General features: G+C 39.1%; 1 protein-coding gene across 5 annotated transcripts in view; it reads right to left on the bottom strand.

The window, feature by feature from the left end:
• Window positions 1–19,506, bottom strand: part of smap1 (small ArfGAP 1) — a 102,762-nt gene that overhangs the window by 76,164 nt on the left and 7,092 nt on the right. For all 5 annotated transcript variants that reach the window (XM_059566188.1, XM_059566189.1, XM_059566190.1 and 2 more), the window contains exons 2-4: window positions 8,253–8,386; window positions 6,255–6,340; window positions 831–906 (exon numbers count right to left, since the gene is read on the bottom strand). In XM_059566188.1, the coding sequence (XP_059422171.1) occupies window positions 831–906; window positions 6,255–6,340; window positions 8,253–8,386 (296 nt within the window). The remainder of the gene's footprint in view (window positions 1–830; window positions 907–6,254; window positions 6,341–8,252; window positions 8,387–19,506) is intronic.

Below are 19,506 nucleotides of genomic sequence, written 5' to 3'. Positions count from 1 at the left end.
CAGGCAGAGGCTTTAATTGGCCAGCCCAGGAAGGCCCGTCAGAGAAAGGCCGAGCTCTGCTTGGGTAGGCTTAAGCAGAGAGAGAAATGTAATTGGACAGGGCAGCCTTGCAGAATTTGATCGAAAACCTTTCACAGTGTAACCTTGTTTCAGTCTCTCCTGATCCAAAGCAATCAGAAAAGGCCAAAAGGAGGCTGTTTCTTTAGATTGCTTAAGCTCCTCAAGCATTATCATGAGGCTAAGACCTGCATGGCACGCTGAGGACAGTCAATTACTATTCCTTGTGGCATTTGATCAACACAAACATTAAAGAACACAGAGGAAGCCTCAGGAGTCATTTAACATAAGTAAGAGTGCTTTAATTGGCTGCTTGCTCCTGTCAATCAATTTCCGACACGTAACGCACAGCTGCAACCCACCAAGCTGTGCAATGTGAATTTGAGGCATCAATGATCACAACAACTGGCCAACAAATCAGCCCTTCCACACATAAGATAGACAGTAAACACTAGAGCTGGCTCACAATACAACTTTATGATACGATATGCTGCAATGCATCACAAAATCAAAACTGCAACTTTGCTTAAATGCATGATCTGCAACCAAATCTGGAAGATCAGTTTCAATCTTGTTCGCACAGACTTCTTCACTTCAGTCCAGTAAAAGACCTCAGAGAAATGCCACTTTCAGAGTTTGTTTATTTTAGATTACATGCTTCATTCATTAAACTGCAGGGAGTGATATGAATTCATACATGAATAAATAAATAAAATTAAATAGATAAACAAGATGATAGATAGATAGGTAGATAGATAGATGTTGATACTCACAATTGCTCCATTGACAGCGTTTTTATCGTAGTACTTCTTCCTCTCATACTTGTCCCTGATGAAGAACTCCACAGCTCTGAAACATTGCTCAGGAAAATTGAAAAATCGATGGCTTACAACTAATACAAATCATGTTAGACCTCACAGCATTTAAACAAACATGGCACACTTTCGCTCTTTAACCTAAGTGGTCATAAGAGACAGAGAAGCTTGATGCTGACTGCTAAATAGCTGACTACATTTTTAAAACTCATGAAATAACTTTCTTGTACTATGGCAACAAGTTTTGATGGGATATAATTTTGCGCATTTTAATGGGGTCTTTAAATCACAGTCTTATTGTTTTAAAGTTGATCCAAGGCCCAGCTTGAAGGCTTGTTTTTTATTTTTGTTTCTTTTGGACAGTAAATCTCATATTGGCTTGATAGACTGAAAAATTTTGAGATTGAAGATTGAACTGGCATCTTACTCCGCTAAACTGTAACTCCTGCATTAAAGAGGCCAGCCCTCTCAGACTGGCTGCATTCTCTCCTCACCATTAAAGACACCAGAGCATCAACACCACACCTGGACCACAAACCGAATACAACTTAGCATTCTGCATCCTGAAAGAAGGAAAAAGAAAAAAAATCAGGATGAAACAAAGATGGCCCGAATCCTCCCAACCCTGTTTTTTTCTTCTTTACACAACAAACACAGATGCACAGAGTGGGGCCAAAGACAAATCAAAACACAAGCTCTCTGAATCTCACTCCCTGTTAACAGTGTGAATTTATACAGCGACAGTAAAATGCTAAGAGGACCGGTTCACACAGCTTTATTGGATTTACACTCTCATGAATCCCTGATCACAATACAATAATGCATCTGATGAAATATGGATCAAGGTGAAAAAGCAGGTGGCAGGAAAAGAAAGAACGCAAGAAAGAGAAAAGACAGGGGGGAGCGACAAAACCCCTGTAGCATCCTCAGAACAAAAGATCAGCGGTTCTCAAACTGGTTGTCCGGGAAGAATTTCAAGTGGTGTATGGGGGACCAATTTTAAACCATACAACTAAATAAAATATACTAGCTTTCAAAAGTTCGGGGTTGGTATGATTTTTTTATGTTTCAGAAAGAAAGATGGCACCAAAGCTGCCTTTATTTAATAAAACCAGCAAAAACGGTAATAGTGTAAAATATTATAATAATTGAAAATAACAGATTTTAAATAGTCATTTATTTCTGGGATGCAGCAAAGCTGAACTGTCCAGTCATCAGTGTCACATAAATGCTGATATGCTGTTCAAGAAACATTTATTGTTATTATCAATGTTGAAAACAGTTGCTGCTTTAATTCATATTTTTTGTGGAAACATTGATACCCTTTTTCAAGAATCTGTTTAAAAGAGATCAAAAGGGAAAAAAAAATATTTTTATTTCATGACGTTACAAAATATTAGTTTTAACTGGTACTTCTGATTTATATTTATGTGTATGTGTGTGTGTGTGTGGTGTTGATATAATTTTAACTGTGTTGCTTTTATTAATATACAGACAGCTTGCTGTGCTTTAGCTGCTAGCCAGTTATACCACAAAACCCTCCTGGAAAAGTTTCAAGCATCTTTACATTAATACCCTTTAAAACACTGACTTTCAAAAAACGTGTTGCCAGACACTTGAGAAAGTCCTGTTCTGCTGTGCTCCGTCTACTGTATTTGAAAGCAAAAATATATGTAAATCAGGCCAATCCTGTTCCTGGAGATATAACTTCTTTTACAGTTCAACTCAAACCCTAATCAAACACACCTGACCCAGCTAATTAAAAATCCTCAGGAACACTTAATTATGCAGGGATTCTTTACGACGATCAGCCAAGTTAGAGCTTCAGGCGCCTCGACAAGTCGATTAAAAAAAATGTGAAGTTTTGCACATTCTTAAACTTAAAATGGTACAGATGCTTTGTTGCATCACGCTGAGTTAGTACGTAATGCAAAAGATACAGAGAGAAACTGGTAAGAAAGATGATGCATAAAAAAATAGTGCTGGCATAAATAGGAAAAAAGATAAACGAGGTATACAGTTAAAAAAAAAAAAACTAAGGGGGGAAAAAAGAGAGAAAGACACCACAAGCACACCAAAAGAAGGTACATCTGCCATTCATAATAAGCACCAGAAGAGAAAGAACTTAACATTTCCTCTCTCTGCCGATCTGACGTTTATATTAACACGGCCAGCTTTTCCATTAAAGATATCACGAGAGGGAAGCGTTGATAAGTGAGAGAGAGTGAAAGACCCCCACACTGACGCACAAAAGATCCGCATTTCCATCTGAAGAAGCCACAGCAAATTCCATCAAACCCGGTTTGTGGAGGAGGTTCACCTCTGCTGTCCGGATGAATCCATTTTGACGGTTAAGAATATTGTACCTCATCGGTCAGCATACAAATGAAGCCATTTCCATAGCCACACCAAACACAGGAGCGCTGATAACAGGCTGCGTATGCCAGGGAAATTCAATTAGGGTTTCTGAAGGCGCCAATGAGGAGAATATGGAATTATCCCGGCCGCCACACACACCCAATTAGACTGATGGTGTGAAATAGGACGGAGGAGGATACCCGAGGCAAGAAGGATGAGGCGGAGGGATGAGAGACATGAGGAGACTTCCTGTTAGGCCTCAGTGATGAGGAAGTTCCTGCTCAGCTCTGCTGTGTGTGAAGCTGCTGAAAAACAGCAGCTGTTTTCTCTAAATCTCTGCAGCCAGAGGTGTGAAGTCACACAGGCTTCTGCCTGCCACATTCACCAACATTAGAACAGGAATTCTCAACAGGATTTTTTTTTTTTTTTTTTTTTGTACAGTTCATGATGGAACTACAGGGTGTTTAAGTTGTTGTAACACAGAACTGACAAATTAAATGTATAAATCAAGATATCAAAGATACCCATTTTTATCATCAATGTTAAAATCAGTTGTGCTGCTTAATATTTGGTGAAAATTGTGATACAATTTTTCAAGATTACTATATGAAAATAACGGCCAAAATAAATGAAAAGTATTTTGTAACTACTTATTTTTCTATTTGTTTCTTTATTAATTTAATGCATCTTTGCTAAATAAATCCTAGAAAATCTTACTGACCCCAAACTTTAGAAATCTAGTGTGCGCGCAAAAATCAATGGTACTAAGCACAAACAATCAGTGGAGTTCGATGACGGCCCTTTTTTAGTCTACCTAAAATTACATGCAAAACAGTATGTCATATAATAAAGTTTACAGAACATACAGATCTCATTTTGCTCATTTTCCAAGCCCTGAACAATATCACAAATCTGCACTGCCATAGTTCATCACCAAGAACTAAATATCTCCATGAACAAAAAAGGTACACAATGTCTCTAGGACAAAGAAAAAAAAGGGCTCTTAAGCTACAAGAGGAATATTCAAGCATATTTATGGTGAAAAGGTGTATCTAGTATTATTGTGAGCAGAGGAAGGTTTTTTTTAATGGAGTAAAATGAATTCATTCAGCTTTCAAACATCCAACTTTTTATATATAGTTTTCTTACAAATAAGAACTGCCTTCAAGATATAGTTTCAGAAATATTCAGAAATCATCCACTGCTCATAGAATTGGATTAAATGAACAATTTAAAGTATTATTGGAGATGGCACACATTCTTCGCCATCTCAATGTTAACAGTGAGCTCTAGGGTGAAGCCATGAAGCCACTACAAACTCAACTGCAAATTAACATCACTTTGACCACAAGCTTAAGGATACTTCATCAAAACAGCATCTGCCAAGAAAGTGTTGCAAATCCCTGTATTTGGCAACCAAATAATAAATATCTGCATTTATCCATGTACAAGACAACCCAACATGTAGAACTTTACATGTTTTTAAAGTGGTAGATACTCAAAATCCTTTTCTGTTGCTGTGACGAGTGGGGCGGGGCCGAGGGACATGGGAGCGAGGCCGGGGGAGTGATTGGAGATGAACTACACCTGTTCGACCCACCGGTCTCGAGGCCCATGGAGGAGATGGAAGGATATAAAACTGGAGCGACGACAGTGAAGGACGAGAGAGGACCAGGCCTGGGCGTTATTTTAGGTTTTGGTTTCATTTTGTGCGCACCAGTCGTCCGTGAGGGGCTGGTGCGCTGTTTTGTGTTTATTTTTGAATTATTAAATGTTATTTGATTGTCCGCCGGTTCCCGCCTCCTTCTTCCCGACGATTAGGAAGTTTTTATCATTACAGTGGTGCCGAAGCCCGGGAGAAGGAGGGACGCGCTGCTGAAGATCCCTCGCCGCTGTGGGGAATCCGCGGTGCCATCGAGCTGGCGAGGAGTGTGCCGCCATGGACGCTCGAGGCGGTGGGCTGGAGCGAGTTGCCGGGGACGGGCGAGCTCGCTACCGGCCGCCCACGATGTGGAGAGACGGCTGCCGTCCGTGAGGGAGCGGAGGAGTCGGCGCCGTTCGCCAGGTGGCCGGAGCCTGCTGCCATCCGCCGGAACGGGGAGGAGCAGGGAACGGGGGACTCCTGCCGGCTGCCCAAAACCGGAGGAGCCGTCGCCGTCCACCGGGCGGCGGAGGAGTGTCGTGCCGTCCGCCGAGGGCCGTCCAGTGCCACCGCCAGGCACCGCGGAGGAGATCGCCCAGCTGGGGGAGGGCCGAGCAGCGGTGCGTCTGGGAACCGGAATTTTTTATTTTATTTTTTCTCTCTCCCCTCTCTCGTCTCTGTCGCTCCTCCTTCCATCTCCTTTTCTCTCGCCTCGTCTGTCCTACCCCCAGGTTCCCGCAGGTCCCCGTGAGCGGCCCCCCCGGAGGGAGGGGGGGGGGGGTAGAGCGCAGTCTCGGGAGTACCCCCCGGCCTGCGAGGGGCGATGGGGGTATGTGACGAGTGGGCCCATGGAGGAGATGGAAGGATATAAAACTGGAGCGACGACAGTGAAGGACGAGAGAGGACCAGGCCTGGGCTTTTAGTTGTGTTTTGGGTTTAATTTGCACGCACCAGTCGTCCGTGAGGGGCTGGTGCGCTGTTTTTGTGTTTATTTTGTTATTAAAATGTTTTTGATTGTCCGCCGGTTCCTGCCTCCTTCTTCCGGATGAATATGAAGGTTTATATCATTACAGTTGCTTACAAGAAAAAAGTTGCTAGCACTGGCTACAGATCTGATAGTTTGTGAATTTGGCAGCAGCAAGAAAAGAACAGGATGCAACCTTTGCATAAACTCACAAATACACAGTTCTTTCAATATAACAAATACACAATTTGTCTTTTCTAGCGCCAAGAAAAGGATTATTCACTTTAATCATGTCAATCCTCTGCAGACGACTAAGAATGCATCTGAAACTCAGCCTCTTGATGGCTTCTACCAAATAACTAGCAAAGGCCATCATGTATTGAATTACAAACAAGAACACAGGTCCACAAAAGGATACTGGTCAGTTTGTGGCCGTCTGAAGTTTTCTGGGAGATGAGCTTCATACAGCTGTCTTGCCTTGGTGTTGCCCATGCTTTGCACACTCTACAGAGAAAGACAAAAAAAAGAGAGAGATAACAGGTGAAAACGGAGAACAACGCAAACCATCCATTTATCCCAAATTTTCAATTAGTGTTCATTATTAAAAGTGCAGAAACTTGAAACATATAGCACAAAACAAATTAATCAAGTACAATTCATGAAGCAGGCCATTTAAATAAATGTAAACTCTAAAACGGATGCATCTCTGCACAGTTACCCTTCATATATTTAAAATGCTTAAATGATGACCTGAGGAAAAAAAAAAAAAATTGTATTTAGTATGGACCCCTTAAAAATATAAATTGATCTGTCTCCCTCTTCATGTCGAAGTACAGCAATGACCTCTGAATAAAGAGTGACCTCATTCATTCTTTCTTGGAGGTGGTGAGATTTGATTGGTTGCTGTGTGCACAATCGCCGGGGCAACAAGAGTGAAAGTGCAAAATATCTGTACCATGATCCATGGCACACATCACTGTTCCTAACGTCCTATGAAATCTAGTCGTAAAAAGTCTGCCTTTTTAACCTTAGACAGTCCTGATTCTTAATTAAACATGTAATCGAGGCTATTTCAAACATATACAAATTACACGCATTTGCATTATCAGTTCTATGTCACTTACATCTAAGCCTGTCAGACAAATTAATATGAGGATGATGGATCTGACTGAAGGAAGAGAAGATGCTGAAAAACAGACAAGTAATTACCCATCAAGAATTAATTATCCATCCAGACGTCAATTAATATGCAAAGGGGAGATGCAAGACTCCCTTTTGGTTGCTTAAAAACTCATAAATCTTTCAAGCCACACTGTTTTTTAAATGCACAACACACAGAGAGACACATTCATTTACACAAGTATATCTGAAATATGAATGAAGGTTATCTGACTACACGATGCAGCGTGTTTTGAAGCCATCACTTACACTACAACAGAAAAACAGGTGTCTATAACTTCAGGAAGGGCTCAACAAGGATTTTTAATGTTGGCTTGGTCACTGTCCCCACCACAAATACAGCAAACATACTTTTACAATTATTCTATTTTATACTTCAAGGGTTTGCAATTTGAATAAAAACTGTGGTTACAAGTCTCGGACAGAATTTCAATATCAGTACATCTCTAGTGAAATGTTTCCATTTGAAATACAAAAATAAAATGTACACTACCATTCAAAATTCATACTTTTATTCAACGAGGACTCATTATATCAATTCACACATGCATTGTGGTACTCTCGTAAACACAAAACACCAAACAAACAAAAAAAAAGAATAATAATAATAATATTTATTTATTTATTTATATTTATATTTATATATAAAAAATCGTTCTGAAAGTGATTCCAACGATATCGTTTCTCTTTGCCTTTATCGTTATAGTTGTGGTGTGGACTCTGCTATTCTTTAATATTGAGAACGATTTTTAGAACTATTTTTTTATCGTTATCTTTATAGTTATCGTGCTTGGTGTGAACGGGTCTTTAGGTCATTATTTTTATTTTCTTTGTTCTCATAGCTTCATAAAATTCATTGTTGTCCTCACTACCTTTCTAGGCCTTCAATGTGGAAGTTGCGATGCTGTCTATGGAGGGTCAGAAAGCTCTCTGATTTCATCAAAAGTATCTTAATTTGTGCTCTGAAGATAAATGAAGATCATATGGATTTGGAACAACATGCAGGTGAGAAATTAATGACACTTTTCATTTTTGGGTTACCTATCCCTTTAAGAAATTCTTACCAACCCCAAATTTTTGAACAGTAGAGAATGTGATCAACGAATGTTAGAACACTGTGAAATAGCAGTACTGCCATAATCTGCTGAATGGGAGTCGGGTCATCAACAGTTCCAAAACATCTTGTTGAGCACCATAAGAAAGAAAAAACAATTGAAACACATGAAAACACACATACTAGTATCTGCTCGGGGGTCCATTGGTCCAGGTTGACGGATTTAACGCGTGATATATGCACTCCCAGGTTCCGGTGTATTCCAGCACAGCGGATACAAATAAACACACCGAGATTCCAAGAGGCCCATCGAGGTCCTGCGGGGAAAGAGAGAGAAAACGGACAAATTTTAGACCTGCAGTAATGCACTTCCTATTATCTGAAACAGATAACGCCATCATAACAGGCAGTGAAGAAACAGCGGTTTAAAATAAATCTTCTGAGTCACGGTGCCGCCTCGAGCTCCGTCGTGCAATTCCACCTTGCCATGGCATCGAATAAACCGCATTGTGCTGTGATGCCGAAAACCAATATCTAAACGATGGAATTTTGCAGTCGTGGTAATAAAATTCGATCCAAGTGCCGGATGAATGCAGCAGGTAGCCCACCTGAATCAACAGTCAATAGCCGCAGGTACCTGAATAAAGTAGTGAAACTACAATGCGAGACTCCTGATTTCATCAACCACAGAAAAAAGGGAGAAGAAAAATGTGAATTGTGCTACAGTACAGACTGCATGTAATTATCTTCAGCACAGTGTGTAATATTCAGCTCTCAGAAGTGACTGTAATAGCACGGGGGTTGACGAAAGCGCTTTGACGGTAGACACTAACAAAGGCAGAAACGGAGGTTCTGTGTCTCTCAGTTCTGAGAGCAAGAAGTCGATAGCTTTTGGATGAAAAGTTGCGCGTGGAAGCGGACGGATTCGGGGGTGTGTGGGTGCACTGGAGCGGTCCTGACAGCTCTCGGCTGGTTGGTTGGTGCTGGTGAGAGAACTGCTCCTGACGGGCTATAAATCACCGGGTTTGCTGTTAAATGGATTTCTGTGGTTCACCCACCCTCTCTGGCTTTATCTACACCTGTCAGCCATCTTAGGACGTGTCCAATTCGCTTCTTCAGTCTCACGCTTTCTCGCAGCACGGAGCCGTATCCCTGGTTTCAGTGGGGGGATGGGATCTGTATTCTGCCTGCAGGATGCCTGGCATGGGTTTGTATGCCCATCAGGCAAGAGTAGAGTAAACCGCTGACCCTGGCAGTGCAACCCACACAGCTCCTGAATAGAGAAAAATGTGCACACAAACGCACATACACCAAGTACATTAGCATAACAAACAATATCACACTGTTTCTTCACTTTTAAGCATGTTCATAATTTATCCTGCATGATTGCTCAGGATATTAATGGCTATCTTGCTTCTGTTCTGCGCTCAGACGACAACAGAGGACGGGCAACGTGTAAACAGGCTGATAAGATTCCCCTAACACGTTGGAAAAACTCTGGTGAAAACTGCAGTAATGAGAGAGAGCGGGTTATCTCTCACCCACCCCAAAGTACCATTCGGCTGACTGCACAGGCTCCGTCTGCCACCCTCCCAGATTTATTAGCCCAATAAAAGGCTGCAAGATTGTGTCTCACACCGCTGCACCAGGAGCTGCATAACTCACCCACAATTAAAGAGGGTTAATTTGTCATTGAGTGGAGCCCGGTGCAATGAAGGGTGCGGTGCCCCTGCGGAGGGGAAGAGCTGGAGGAACCCTCTCCACACTCTCCCTGCTGGACTGAAACGCTGCAGTGCTTATTTCAGGGTTCCCAACCTAGACCTGTCGCAATAATCAATATATTCACATATCACGATATATATATTCCATAATTTACCCATGATTCCAACCCTCTACGGACACCTTGGCAATTGAATATTTTATGTGTCTTTGTAAAATTCTACTAATAAGAACAATATAAAATGCACTAAGGATTAACGAGCTTCTAGATTCATGAATATTAATCAGGTTGTGTGTTCTCGCTCTAATTGATTTGCTGAAATCAAAACGGGGACGATAATAGTTGAGCACCAGCCAATGAGATTGTCGTTTGAGCATTAGTTCCACCCACTACCAGAAAACCGACAGCCCTTAAAAAGAACTCGTTATAAATAAAACGTTATTTTGACAGGAAAATACAACAAAGTATATCGTTTACATGTAGTGCATTAATTTTGCATGGTATGCAAGACTTTCTCACTCTTTCTCTCTTTGCGTGTGTGAGACAAAGTGACAGAAAGGTGTGCACCTTTACACTAAAGTTTACGGTACGTCAAATACAAGTGTGCAGCACATCCATTCAGATGAACTGAGAAATATCACAGATCACCTAACAGAGAATGAAACTCTGAAGCTCTCTGTCAGTGAGTTCGACAAGTAAAAATACATCTGTGCTAAACTTATATTTAGCGTCCACACTGGCGAGTAAAATGTAAGAATTTATTAGCTAATATTAGACATCATTTAGTCGCCCAGGGTGAATACTCGCAATGTAGAGGGTTGGATTTTTACAAATACTTGAATAGAAAATGATGTGACACACAAAGAACAGTTTGCACTAAAGAATTAAAATTAACTAAAATCATAATCAACTATTTTCGTTATGACTGCAATGATACACTGGCATAAGTAGACAAAATCAGATAACCTCTCCACCACAGTAATCTGTCGACGTTGACGACTTTAGTTGTAGGAGTGGGAAGCGAAAACAACATATGACAATGCGTAAAATTTATATATGTATATACACACATATATACACACACACACACATACATACATACATACATACATACATATATATATATATATATATATATATATATATATATATATATATATATATATATATATATATATATATATATAACTATAATTTATTATGAATGAAAATGTAATATTTAATTTAAATAGTAATTTCCTATTGAAATATTTACACTATTAATTGAACACAATGAATCTGAATGTAAAAATAAAATACATTAAACTTAAAAAAAAATTCATTAATTTTAAAATCAAGTTTAAAGCTAAGCTGACTTGTGGTAGGCTTATCTGAGACATAGGCGTGGACAGCATAACTAAAATATTATAATGAGCAATTTTATATCTCATTAAAATTAAATGTTACGGTAATAATAAATACTTACACTTTGTTCAATGAAAATACTTTTTTTTAACCATAATTTAACATATTTATTATTTTAATACACCATTTAATTACAAATAAAATTTTAGCAATTCAATATTTTACAAATTACAACACAACTAACATAACTAATGAATGAACTGAAGTCTGGCATCAACAGCTGTCTTACACTGGGCAGCATTTAAGTCAAAAACTAAGGATTTATAAAAGTATTACATAATAAATAAAATTATTGGATGAGACAGATTCAAAAACATTAAATTGTCCTATATATATATACATACATACATACATACACACACACACACACACACACACACACACACACACACACACACACACACACGCGCAGACACACATGCAGACACTGTAGACATGATGTGCCAAAACTAAAGTACTCTCATTATTATCAAGGAGGCTGGAAGCACCCGTCTAAAACATCATTTGCAGCATAGATTGTAGCTTTAACATAAACATTAAAGCAAGCTGACATCTTCCACCACATACAGTCTACCATCAAGCCATGTAGCACTACTGAGATGGATGTTAATGCCAGGTATAAACAAGGTCTCTGATAACCAGCCAAGAGCAGAGGTCAGACAACTAACTGCTGTTGACATAAACAGAAAATGCTGCGATGGAGGGGAACTGGCAACCAAGACAGGTCATGACCTATGACCCCGTCTAAGCTCTCCCAATTCTTTAAGGATGGGATGACGGCCTCTAGTGTCCAAAAGGGGCAATTTCTGATTCCCGGCTGTGACATGTCGTCCTGATCTTTCTACTTCCTCTCTTCCCAAGTCCATTCATTATCTCCACAGCTGGGCGCAGCAGATGTGGTCCCTCAGTCACTGTACACTGGCTAATAATTAACCATTCTTCTTTACCAAATGGCAGCCGGATGCTGTAAACACGTCCACAGTAGAAGGATGCAAAGGAGAAAGCACTGTAAAAAAAAAAAAATCTCAAAAAGGCTGAGGCATGCTATATTTAGACCCGAGGAGAACAAGCCAAGGATGCTTTCAGCAGCTGGGTAGCGAGATTACGTATTTTTGGGAGAGCCTACAAACGCGGAGCACCCTGGGTGTGCGAGGCGGCCCTCCCCTGAAAACTCAATTAAAAGGCAGGCCAAATAAATGATTCAGTGTCTAAACATCCAGAGCGGGGCTTGCAGGGACTTTGTGCGTGTAGCTACAGCGGGAGATTTACAGTTGCCTCTGTGGTCCCCAGGTCTCTACCCACTTCATTGAGGAGTCACCCCAGATTTATAACCCTGTAGCTCATTTACTTGCATTGAATGCACATAAACAATGGGACACAGCCGATATAAGATGTGCCAAACACATACACACACGTCATCCGTCCCTTTGTAGCACCTGTCTTGCTGAGAATTGAGTGGCTGCATCGTTTCGTCAATGTCACCTCAAGGCTACAAGAGAGCATTTGTCAAAATAAACAATAGTCCCTTCTGCCCTCCATCTTTCACTTCTAGGGGAGAGAGTCCCTCTCTCTCTCTCTTTTCACTTCCTTCCTAATCCCTTCCATCAGCTCTGCCAAAGAGAAAGAGGATGGAGGGAGAAAGAAAGGGAAAGAAGAAAAAACAGGAGAAGAGAGCGGCACTGTACTTCACCCAGAAACCTCAGAGAACTCGAGGAGCCTCCAGCTATGCTGGGGTAACACTTCAAAAGGCTGGTGCTGATTGTAGCGGTCTGGTCCAGGGCCAGGGGCCAGCTGTTGTGTTTCAAGACCCGGCACTGCTGCCCTCCACTCCTCCTGACATGCTTTTAACAGATAAATAGGATGCAAAGCTTACAAAAAAAACATCTATCTACACATGGCTTTGTGTACAAGAGTGGTTTCCAGTAGGCTATGCAAGTCTGTCTGGGATTCAAATAGGCCAAATATGTGGAATGATTATGAAAACAAACAAACAAAAAAACATGCTAAACTAGAGCTGAAGATCTTTGCCCGAACCCGTCGGGTCCGGGCTTAATTTATATTATATTTTTATCTTACGCGGGCTCGGGTTTGCGCTCCGGTTTTTTGAGGTATTTTTTTTTGCCAAAATGTTTTTTTTTTTTGCAATTAAGAAAATTGGCAATACAAAGCTGTAAAATATTCAAGTATTATAATTATACATGAAACTCCAAGATAAATAATGGCATATTTAAAGACAATAAATGACAAATTTAATTAAATGCTAATGAGCCTGTGAGGGATATATATATTTTTCTCACTGAATTAGACTGTGTAGACTTTTCAATTAATGCTTTATATGTATATGTATATATATGTATATATATATATATATATATATATATATATATATATATATATATATATATATATATATATATATATATATATATATATGTACACACATATATATATGTTGTCCGTCACTGTTCTCCATAATGTATATCAATTAACATTTTCCACATTCATTATAAAATACACTGAACAACCCTTAAAACTGTAGTTCACATCTTATTTTACAACCCACATTTTCACTATTAAGCAATCGGACACAAACATATCCAAGAAAAGCCCTTCAGAGCCATGTTTTTACTCGAGTCAAACAGAATATAGCATCAACCCTGACACAAGTCCATCAGTGTTTGTGCACAGGAAAACACTGCAGCTATGCTGCCCACACTCAATCTCAGTGCAGTTCTGCTAGATAATGTGTATGTGTCTTTAAAAATAACTCATACTGCTTTCTTTAACAGTGCCTGACAGTTCTGATGATGTTTATATAATAGACCGTGTGTGTGGTGTCTGTTCATGCCTCGTTGGGTCTGTAAGCGCAAGCCATGCTTGTACAGTGCATCTGTGCACATCTCTAACTAAGTCACTGCGAGTGGCGACTGCTGAGTATAGGTCACTGCACAGAGCATGCTGGGAATGTGACAGTGGGATCCCAGTAAAAAACAGGAAGTGAGGCAGCAGAAGCTTCCTGCAGTGGCACTTAGCCCCGTCTTTAGGCCCAAAGAATGAATCAGCACAGCAGTCTGTAAAACACACACCTTAACGTGGGTGCACACACACACTTTTGGATTGTATAAGGTCACCCATTGAGCCTTTTAGAAGTGCTGCTGCCATTTTCTTAAAAGCCTATTTTTCTCTCATTAAAAAAAGGTGACGGCAGAAAACAACCACATCACACAGAGAACACCGCACACATTCATATCAATCTGCACCTTTTCAACACCAAATAACAGGCTGTTAATGTGCATTTGTGGATTTGTTTTCCATAACTGTAGGAGAAAATGTGTCTGGTTATGTAATGGCAGAGCGGATGAGGGAGGAAATATGCGGCTCTGCCCTGTCCATCACAGCCGTGAACATTAGTGTGGGTTCTAGCTGTATGGACCCCCAGCTGTTTGCCATAGTGAACACACTTGATGCAGTCTAAATAGGGATACAGGAAAAGCAAGGTTAAGATTGTCAGCTTCAAAAATAAAACCAAAAGTACCAAAACACAGATGTAATTTTAAGTAAAGTTATCTGAAGTTCTTTGTTTGGTGAAATTGTACTGATATTAAAATACAAAGTTAATAGCAATAATTAAAAGCCAATAATTATTTTCAGGTTAAAGCTGATAACAGATAAACTTTATGTTAAGATTGCAAGAGTAATCTTAACATAAAAATGGGGAACGTGCACACACAATTAAATATCAAATACCAAACAACACAAAAATATATATTGTTTATATATATATATATATATTAGTGTGTATATATATATATATATATATATATATATATATATATATATATATATATATATACACACACTATATATATATATATATATATATATATATATATATATATATATATATATATATATATATATATAGTGTGTGTATATATATATATATATATATATAGTGTGTGTATATATATATATATATATATATATATATATATATATATATATATATATATATACACACTATATATATATATATATATATATATATATATATATATATATATATATATATATATATACACACTATATATATATATATAAAGAATAAATGGTTTCACAAAGTGCAAAAGTGTGAATGTTTGCTGAATATTTTATACATGGCTAATAATGTAAACTTGCCAATCACAGGTTATGTCTGCAGTTCAAAGATTTTGAGAGCTGCAACCAAGAAAACCTGTTTGTTGTTGTGCAAATGTTCATCCCTGGTCTGAAAAGCTTCATATCTGTTGTTTCATATTCACATAGTTTTTTTTTTTTTTTCAAACAGTTGTTGGTATTGAACAGTCAGTCACAATTTGGGCAAAAGGGTCTAAAGACAGAAGCATCCTAGAATCATGCATCATTCTGAACTTAAACCACCCATCTTTCAGCACTGTACAGTATGGGAACACAACTAATTTGTGTTGATGGGAGTCGAAAAATGTACTGGAACTGCAAGATTGCGCTTTGCTATGCCTGGGAGTGTTTTCAGATTCTTCCTACCCCATGATCAACCCCCCCCCCCAAAAAAAAAACACACACAGGGAAATAAACTCAAAAACCAAGTGTGAAGCAGAAGTGCACTGCAAGCGTATCTAAATACCAACCGTGACAGATAGGCAGCGACCCGCAGAGCCAAGAGGATTTCTCTGAAAACTAACCGCGACACTGAATACATATGACTAGCTTCCCTGTGAACTACATGAGAGGACGAGGGAGTAAACTCCTGAAATAGACTGAAAGTAATAAATGTACCCGTGAACACAGGGCTTCACAAAACCTGTCAGTTTCTCAACTGGTGCTTCCGAAAAAAGCACCAAGGAGATTGATCAGTCCGCCCCGTGATGCTAAAGAAGGGTCAGAAATGAGGGAGAGAAAGAGAGAGAGAGCAGGTAAAGGTGATTCAGAATCTGGACATTTCGAGCTGAACTCATAGCTTTCATTCAGATGGATGTGAATATGAAGAACTATAAAGATGTATGGGAAAAAAGGAGGTGAGGACTTCATTGCACTGCTTTAAACATACCGCATTCTCACAGCGCCCCCTGGAGAGAAAGAATGACAGGGGGATGACTAACAAGAATTTCTTCAAAGGTGATGATAAAAGGCACCAAGAATGGCATAAAGTCAAATATAAAGCATGTTAAAGGCAGCCAATTGGTAGGAGTCGATCAAATCATGATCCAAAAAAAAAGTTCTGTCATCATTTACTCACCCTTGTGTCTTTATAAACCTGTAGAACCTTTTTTTTCTGTAGAACATGAGATGATATTTTGAGAAATGCCTCAGTTTTTTCACCATATAATGGAAAAAAATGGACACCAAAACTGGTTCAAAAAGTTATCAAAATATTTTCTTTTATGTTCCACAGAAGAAAGAAAGTGATATAGGTTTGGAATGATGTGAGGGCGAGTAAATGACAGAACAATCCACTGAAGATCTTGATTTGATCTACTCTAGCCAATTAGTCAGCTTTCACATCATTTTTATCTCATTTTATGCCATTCTTGGTGCCTTTTTGTCACCTTTTTGAAGAAATTATGGCGTTAGAAGAAATTTCATTTTGGGGTAAAATATACCTTTAACAGGAGTGAAAATGATCAATTAGGCCTAACTGGCTGAGATTTGGCCAGTTTGAAAGTTCAGACTTTGGTCAATTTGGAGATGGGATTTTTTTATACATGTTGAAAATAAATACAAACATTTACATGGCATTTATTTAATTCACACACTCACACGAAAAAAAAAATTTTTGAAAACAAAGATTTTAATAAATTTTTTTAATCATGTATTTAATCAGACTTCATTATAAAATGATGGCAAAACAAACCAGATTTCTTAATCAAAATACCAAGTAGATGGTAAAACCAACAGGATTTCTTAATCAAAATGGCTAGTGTATAGACGATTTAACCATGCAAACATATTAAATTCTTCAACTCAATTCAACACTTTAATTATTCCCAACAATAAGACTGTTGGTGCACATCTAAACGAAGCCACAGTAGCTTCAAATTCTCACTATATTGATCAGCTTTTGTCACAACAGGCTTCCAACAATACTGCAAAGCATTGTGGGGGGAAAGTGACTCACACTGAGAACAGCAGGAGCCTTGCAGACCTGCTGTGCCACTCCACATGTACTTCTTTACAGCTCCTAGACCTGCCAAAGTGTCCCAGACAGCCACAGAAACACCACAATATCATTGCACCACAGTCATCAGTACAGATGAAAGAGATGAAATAGCGTGATCTTTGAGAAGCAGTAAAAGCTCTTTGATTTTTCAGACCTGAAACCAAAACACCATGTATGATGTAGCAGACACCATGTGACGACACACTCTACAAAGCCCCCCAAATAAATTAAGCCTTCAATTAAAGATTAAAGCCAGTCCCAGAGATCCTGAGAGAACTAACTCCTTCATTAGAGGAAAAAAGAAACCCCGTTCAAAGAAAAGCTCCGCTCTGCCGGTCTTCTGAGGCAAGGGAACACACACATACACACACGGCATCTCAGAACTGGCAGTGGAGTCCAACTGAGTGACAGTTGAGTTCGGCCTCACAGAGGGAAGACTAGTAGAGCATGAAATTAGAGCCCTCTATTCCAGCCTAGCAGGAGAAAGACGTCTGACAGAGACTGAGAGAAAAGGTGTGCGTCTGCTATCTGTGACAGCTGAGGGAAGGAAAGGCAGAGCGTTTGGGCGAGAGGAAAGGTCTCAGCACAGGGGCTGTTCTGTCAGGTGGAAAGGAGAGGGACGACTGCAAGTGAACATGAGGGAAAGGACAACTCACTGGTGACCTCTGTGAACAACCTTAATCGTACCCACTGGTCTCATAATATGGTGTTAAAAACAGGTTTTGGAGAATGTGAACTTCAGCCAAGAAGCCAGAGTCATTTAAGTGTAAACAGAAAGGATGGATGAGCTTCACTTCAGCTTTGGGTGGTGTTGTGCTGCCCCCTGCTGGTGAGAGCCAAAGAGAGTGATATCAAATGAACCTGTAGGAATTCATTAACATTTGATCAATATGGTATGGGTAGAATTGTTAAAACGTGTGTTAAAACAGTTTTGAAACAGCTGTGCTTAATGCTGTGTGTTTGTAACAATGCACTGTACCATAATAATATCAGTTTTAGTTCATAATCTATGGCTACCGTTCAAAATTGTAGAGCCTTTTTAAAAATGTTTTTAAAATGATTTTGAAACAAGACTCCAGTGTTCACCAAGGCTGCATTAACTTGATCAGAAATAGTCAAAACAGTGAACTACGAAATAATATTTATACTACTCATACTATTTTCTGCTTTAATATATTTAAAATTGCTATTTATTCCTGTGATGACAAAGTTAGACATTTCTTATTATAAACATTGAAAACAGCTGCTTAATATTTTTGTGGAAAGATACACTGTTTTCAAGACTATTTGATAAACATACAGTTTAAAAGAACAACAGAAATATTATGCGACATTATTAGTTTCTTTAGTGTCACTTTTGATCAATTGTATGCATCCCTGCTGTATAAAAGTTCATTTATAAAAATTTCCCCTAAATTATACCTAATGCTACTTCAGATGCAGCTTCTGCAGTGTAAGATTTTTGATACTGATTTCATTTGATTAGTAACAGCATTGTGGTGTCTTATTATTTAACTAAATTTACTAATTAAATGTATGAATCTAACAAAAGATGATGCATATATAATAAGGTTAGACTAAATTACTGTAATAAAGGTAAAAATGCCCCTGGTGGTAATTATAGGCCTTTAAATGTTAATTATATTATATATATATATAAACAAACATTAGGGTTGTGACAGTGAGGAAATTTTCCTAGTGGTTAATAGAAATTTGATCTGTGATGCGACTGTTGTTCGGCACGCTGCATTGAGCAGCCGCGTCCAGTTGTTAATTGTAGTGTCTGTTTTTTACTGAACTAAATGAATTGTATTAGCCTACTACAAAAATCAAAACGATGGTGGGGGTCGGTGCCGCGGTGGGCAAGTGATGTAACCGGTGTTGTGGCTTAACAGCGGATGCATCACCGTCAACACCGTCTATCGCGGCAAGCCTAATACACATACATACATACATACATGCAGCCCTAAAATCTTTCACATCCTCTTCATGAGAGAAAGGCCCAGTGAGCTCTGCTCAAATTAATCACTGCCAGAGACACAAAAGGCTAAATTCCCTTCTTTATTAAGCAAAGACTGTAGCAACAGGGAGATAACTAATCCAAAACACACCACACTGAACATAAATCTAGTCAACAG

The sequence above is a fragment of the Carassius carassius genome, chromosome 14 (genome assembly GCF_963082965.1).
Source record: "Carassius carassius chromosome 14, fCarCar2.1, whole genome shotgun sequence".
Taxonomy (NCBI): Eukaryota; Metazoa; Chordata; class Actinopteri; order Cypriniformes; family Cyprinidae; genus Carassius; species Carassius carassius.
The sequence above is the reverse complement of the archived record's forward strand: the minus strand, read 5'-3'. Positions and strand labels throughout refer to the sequence as shown.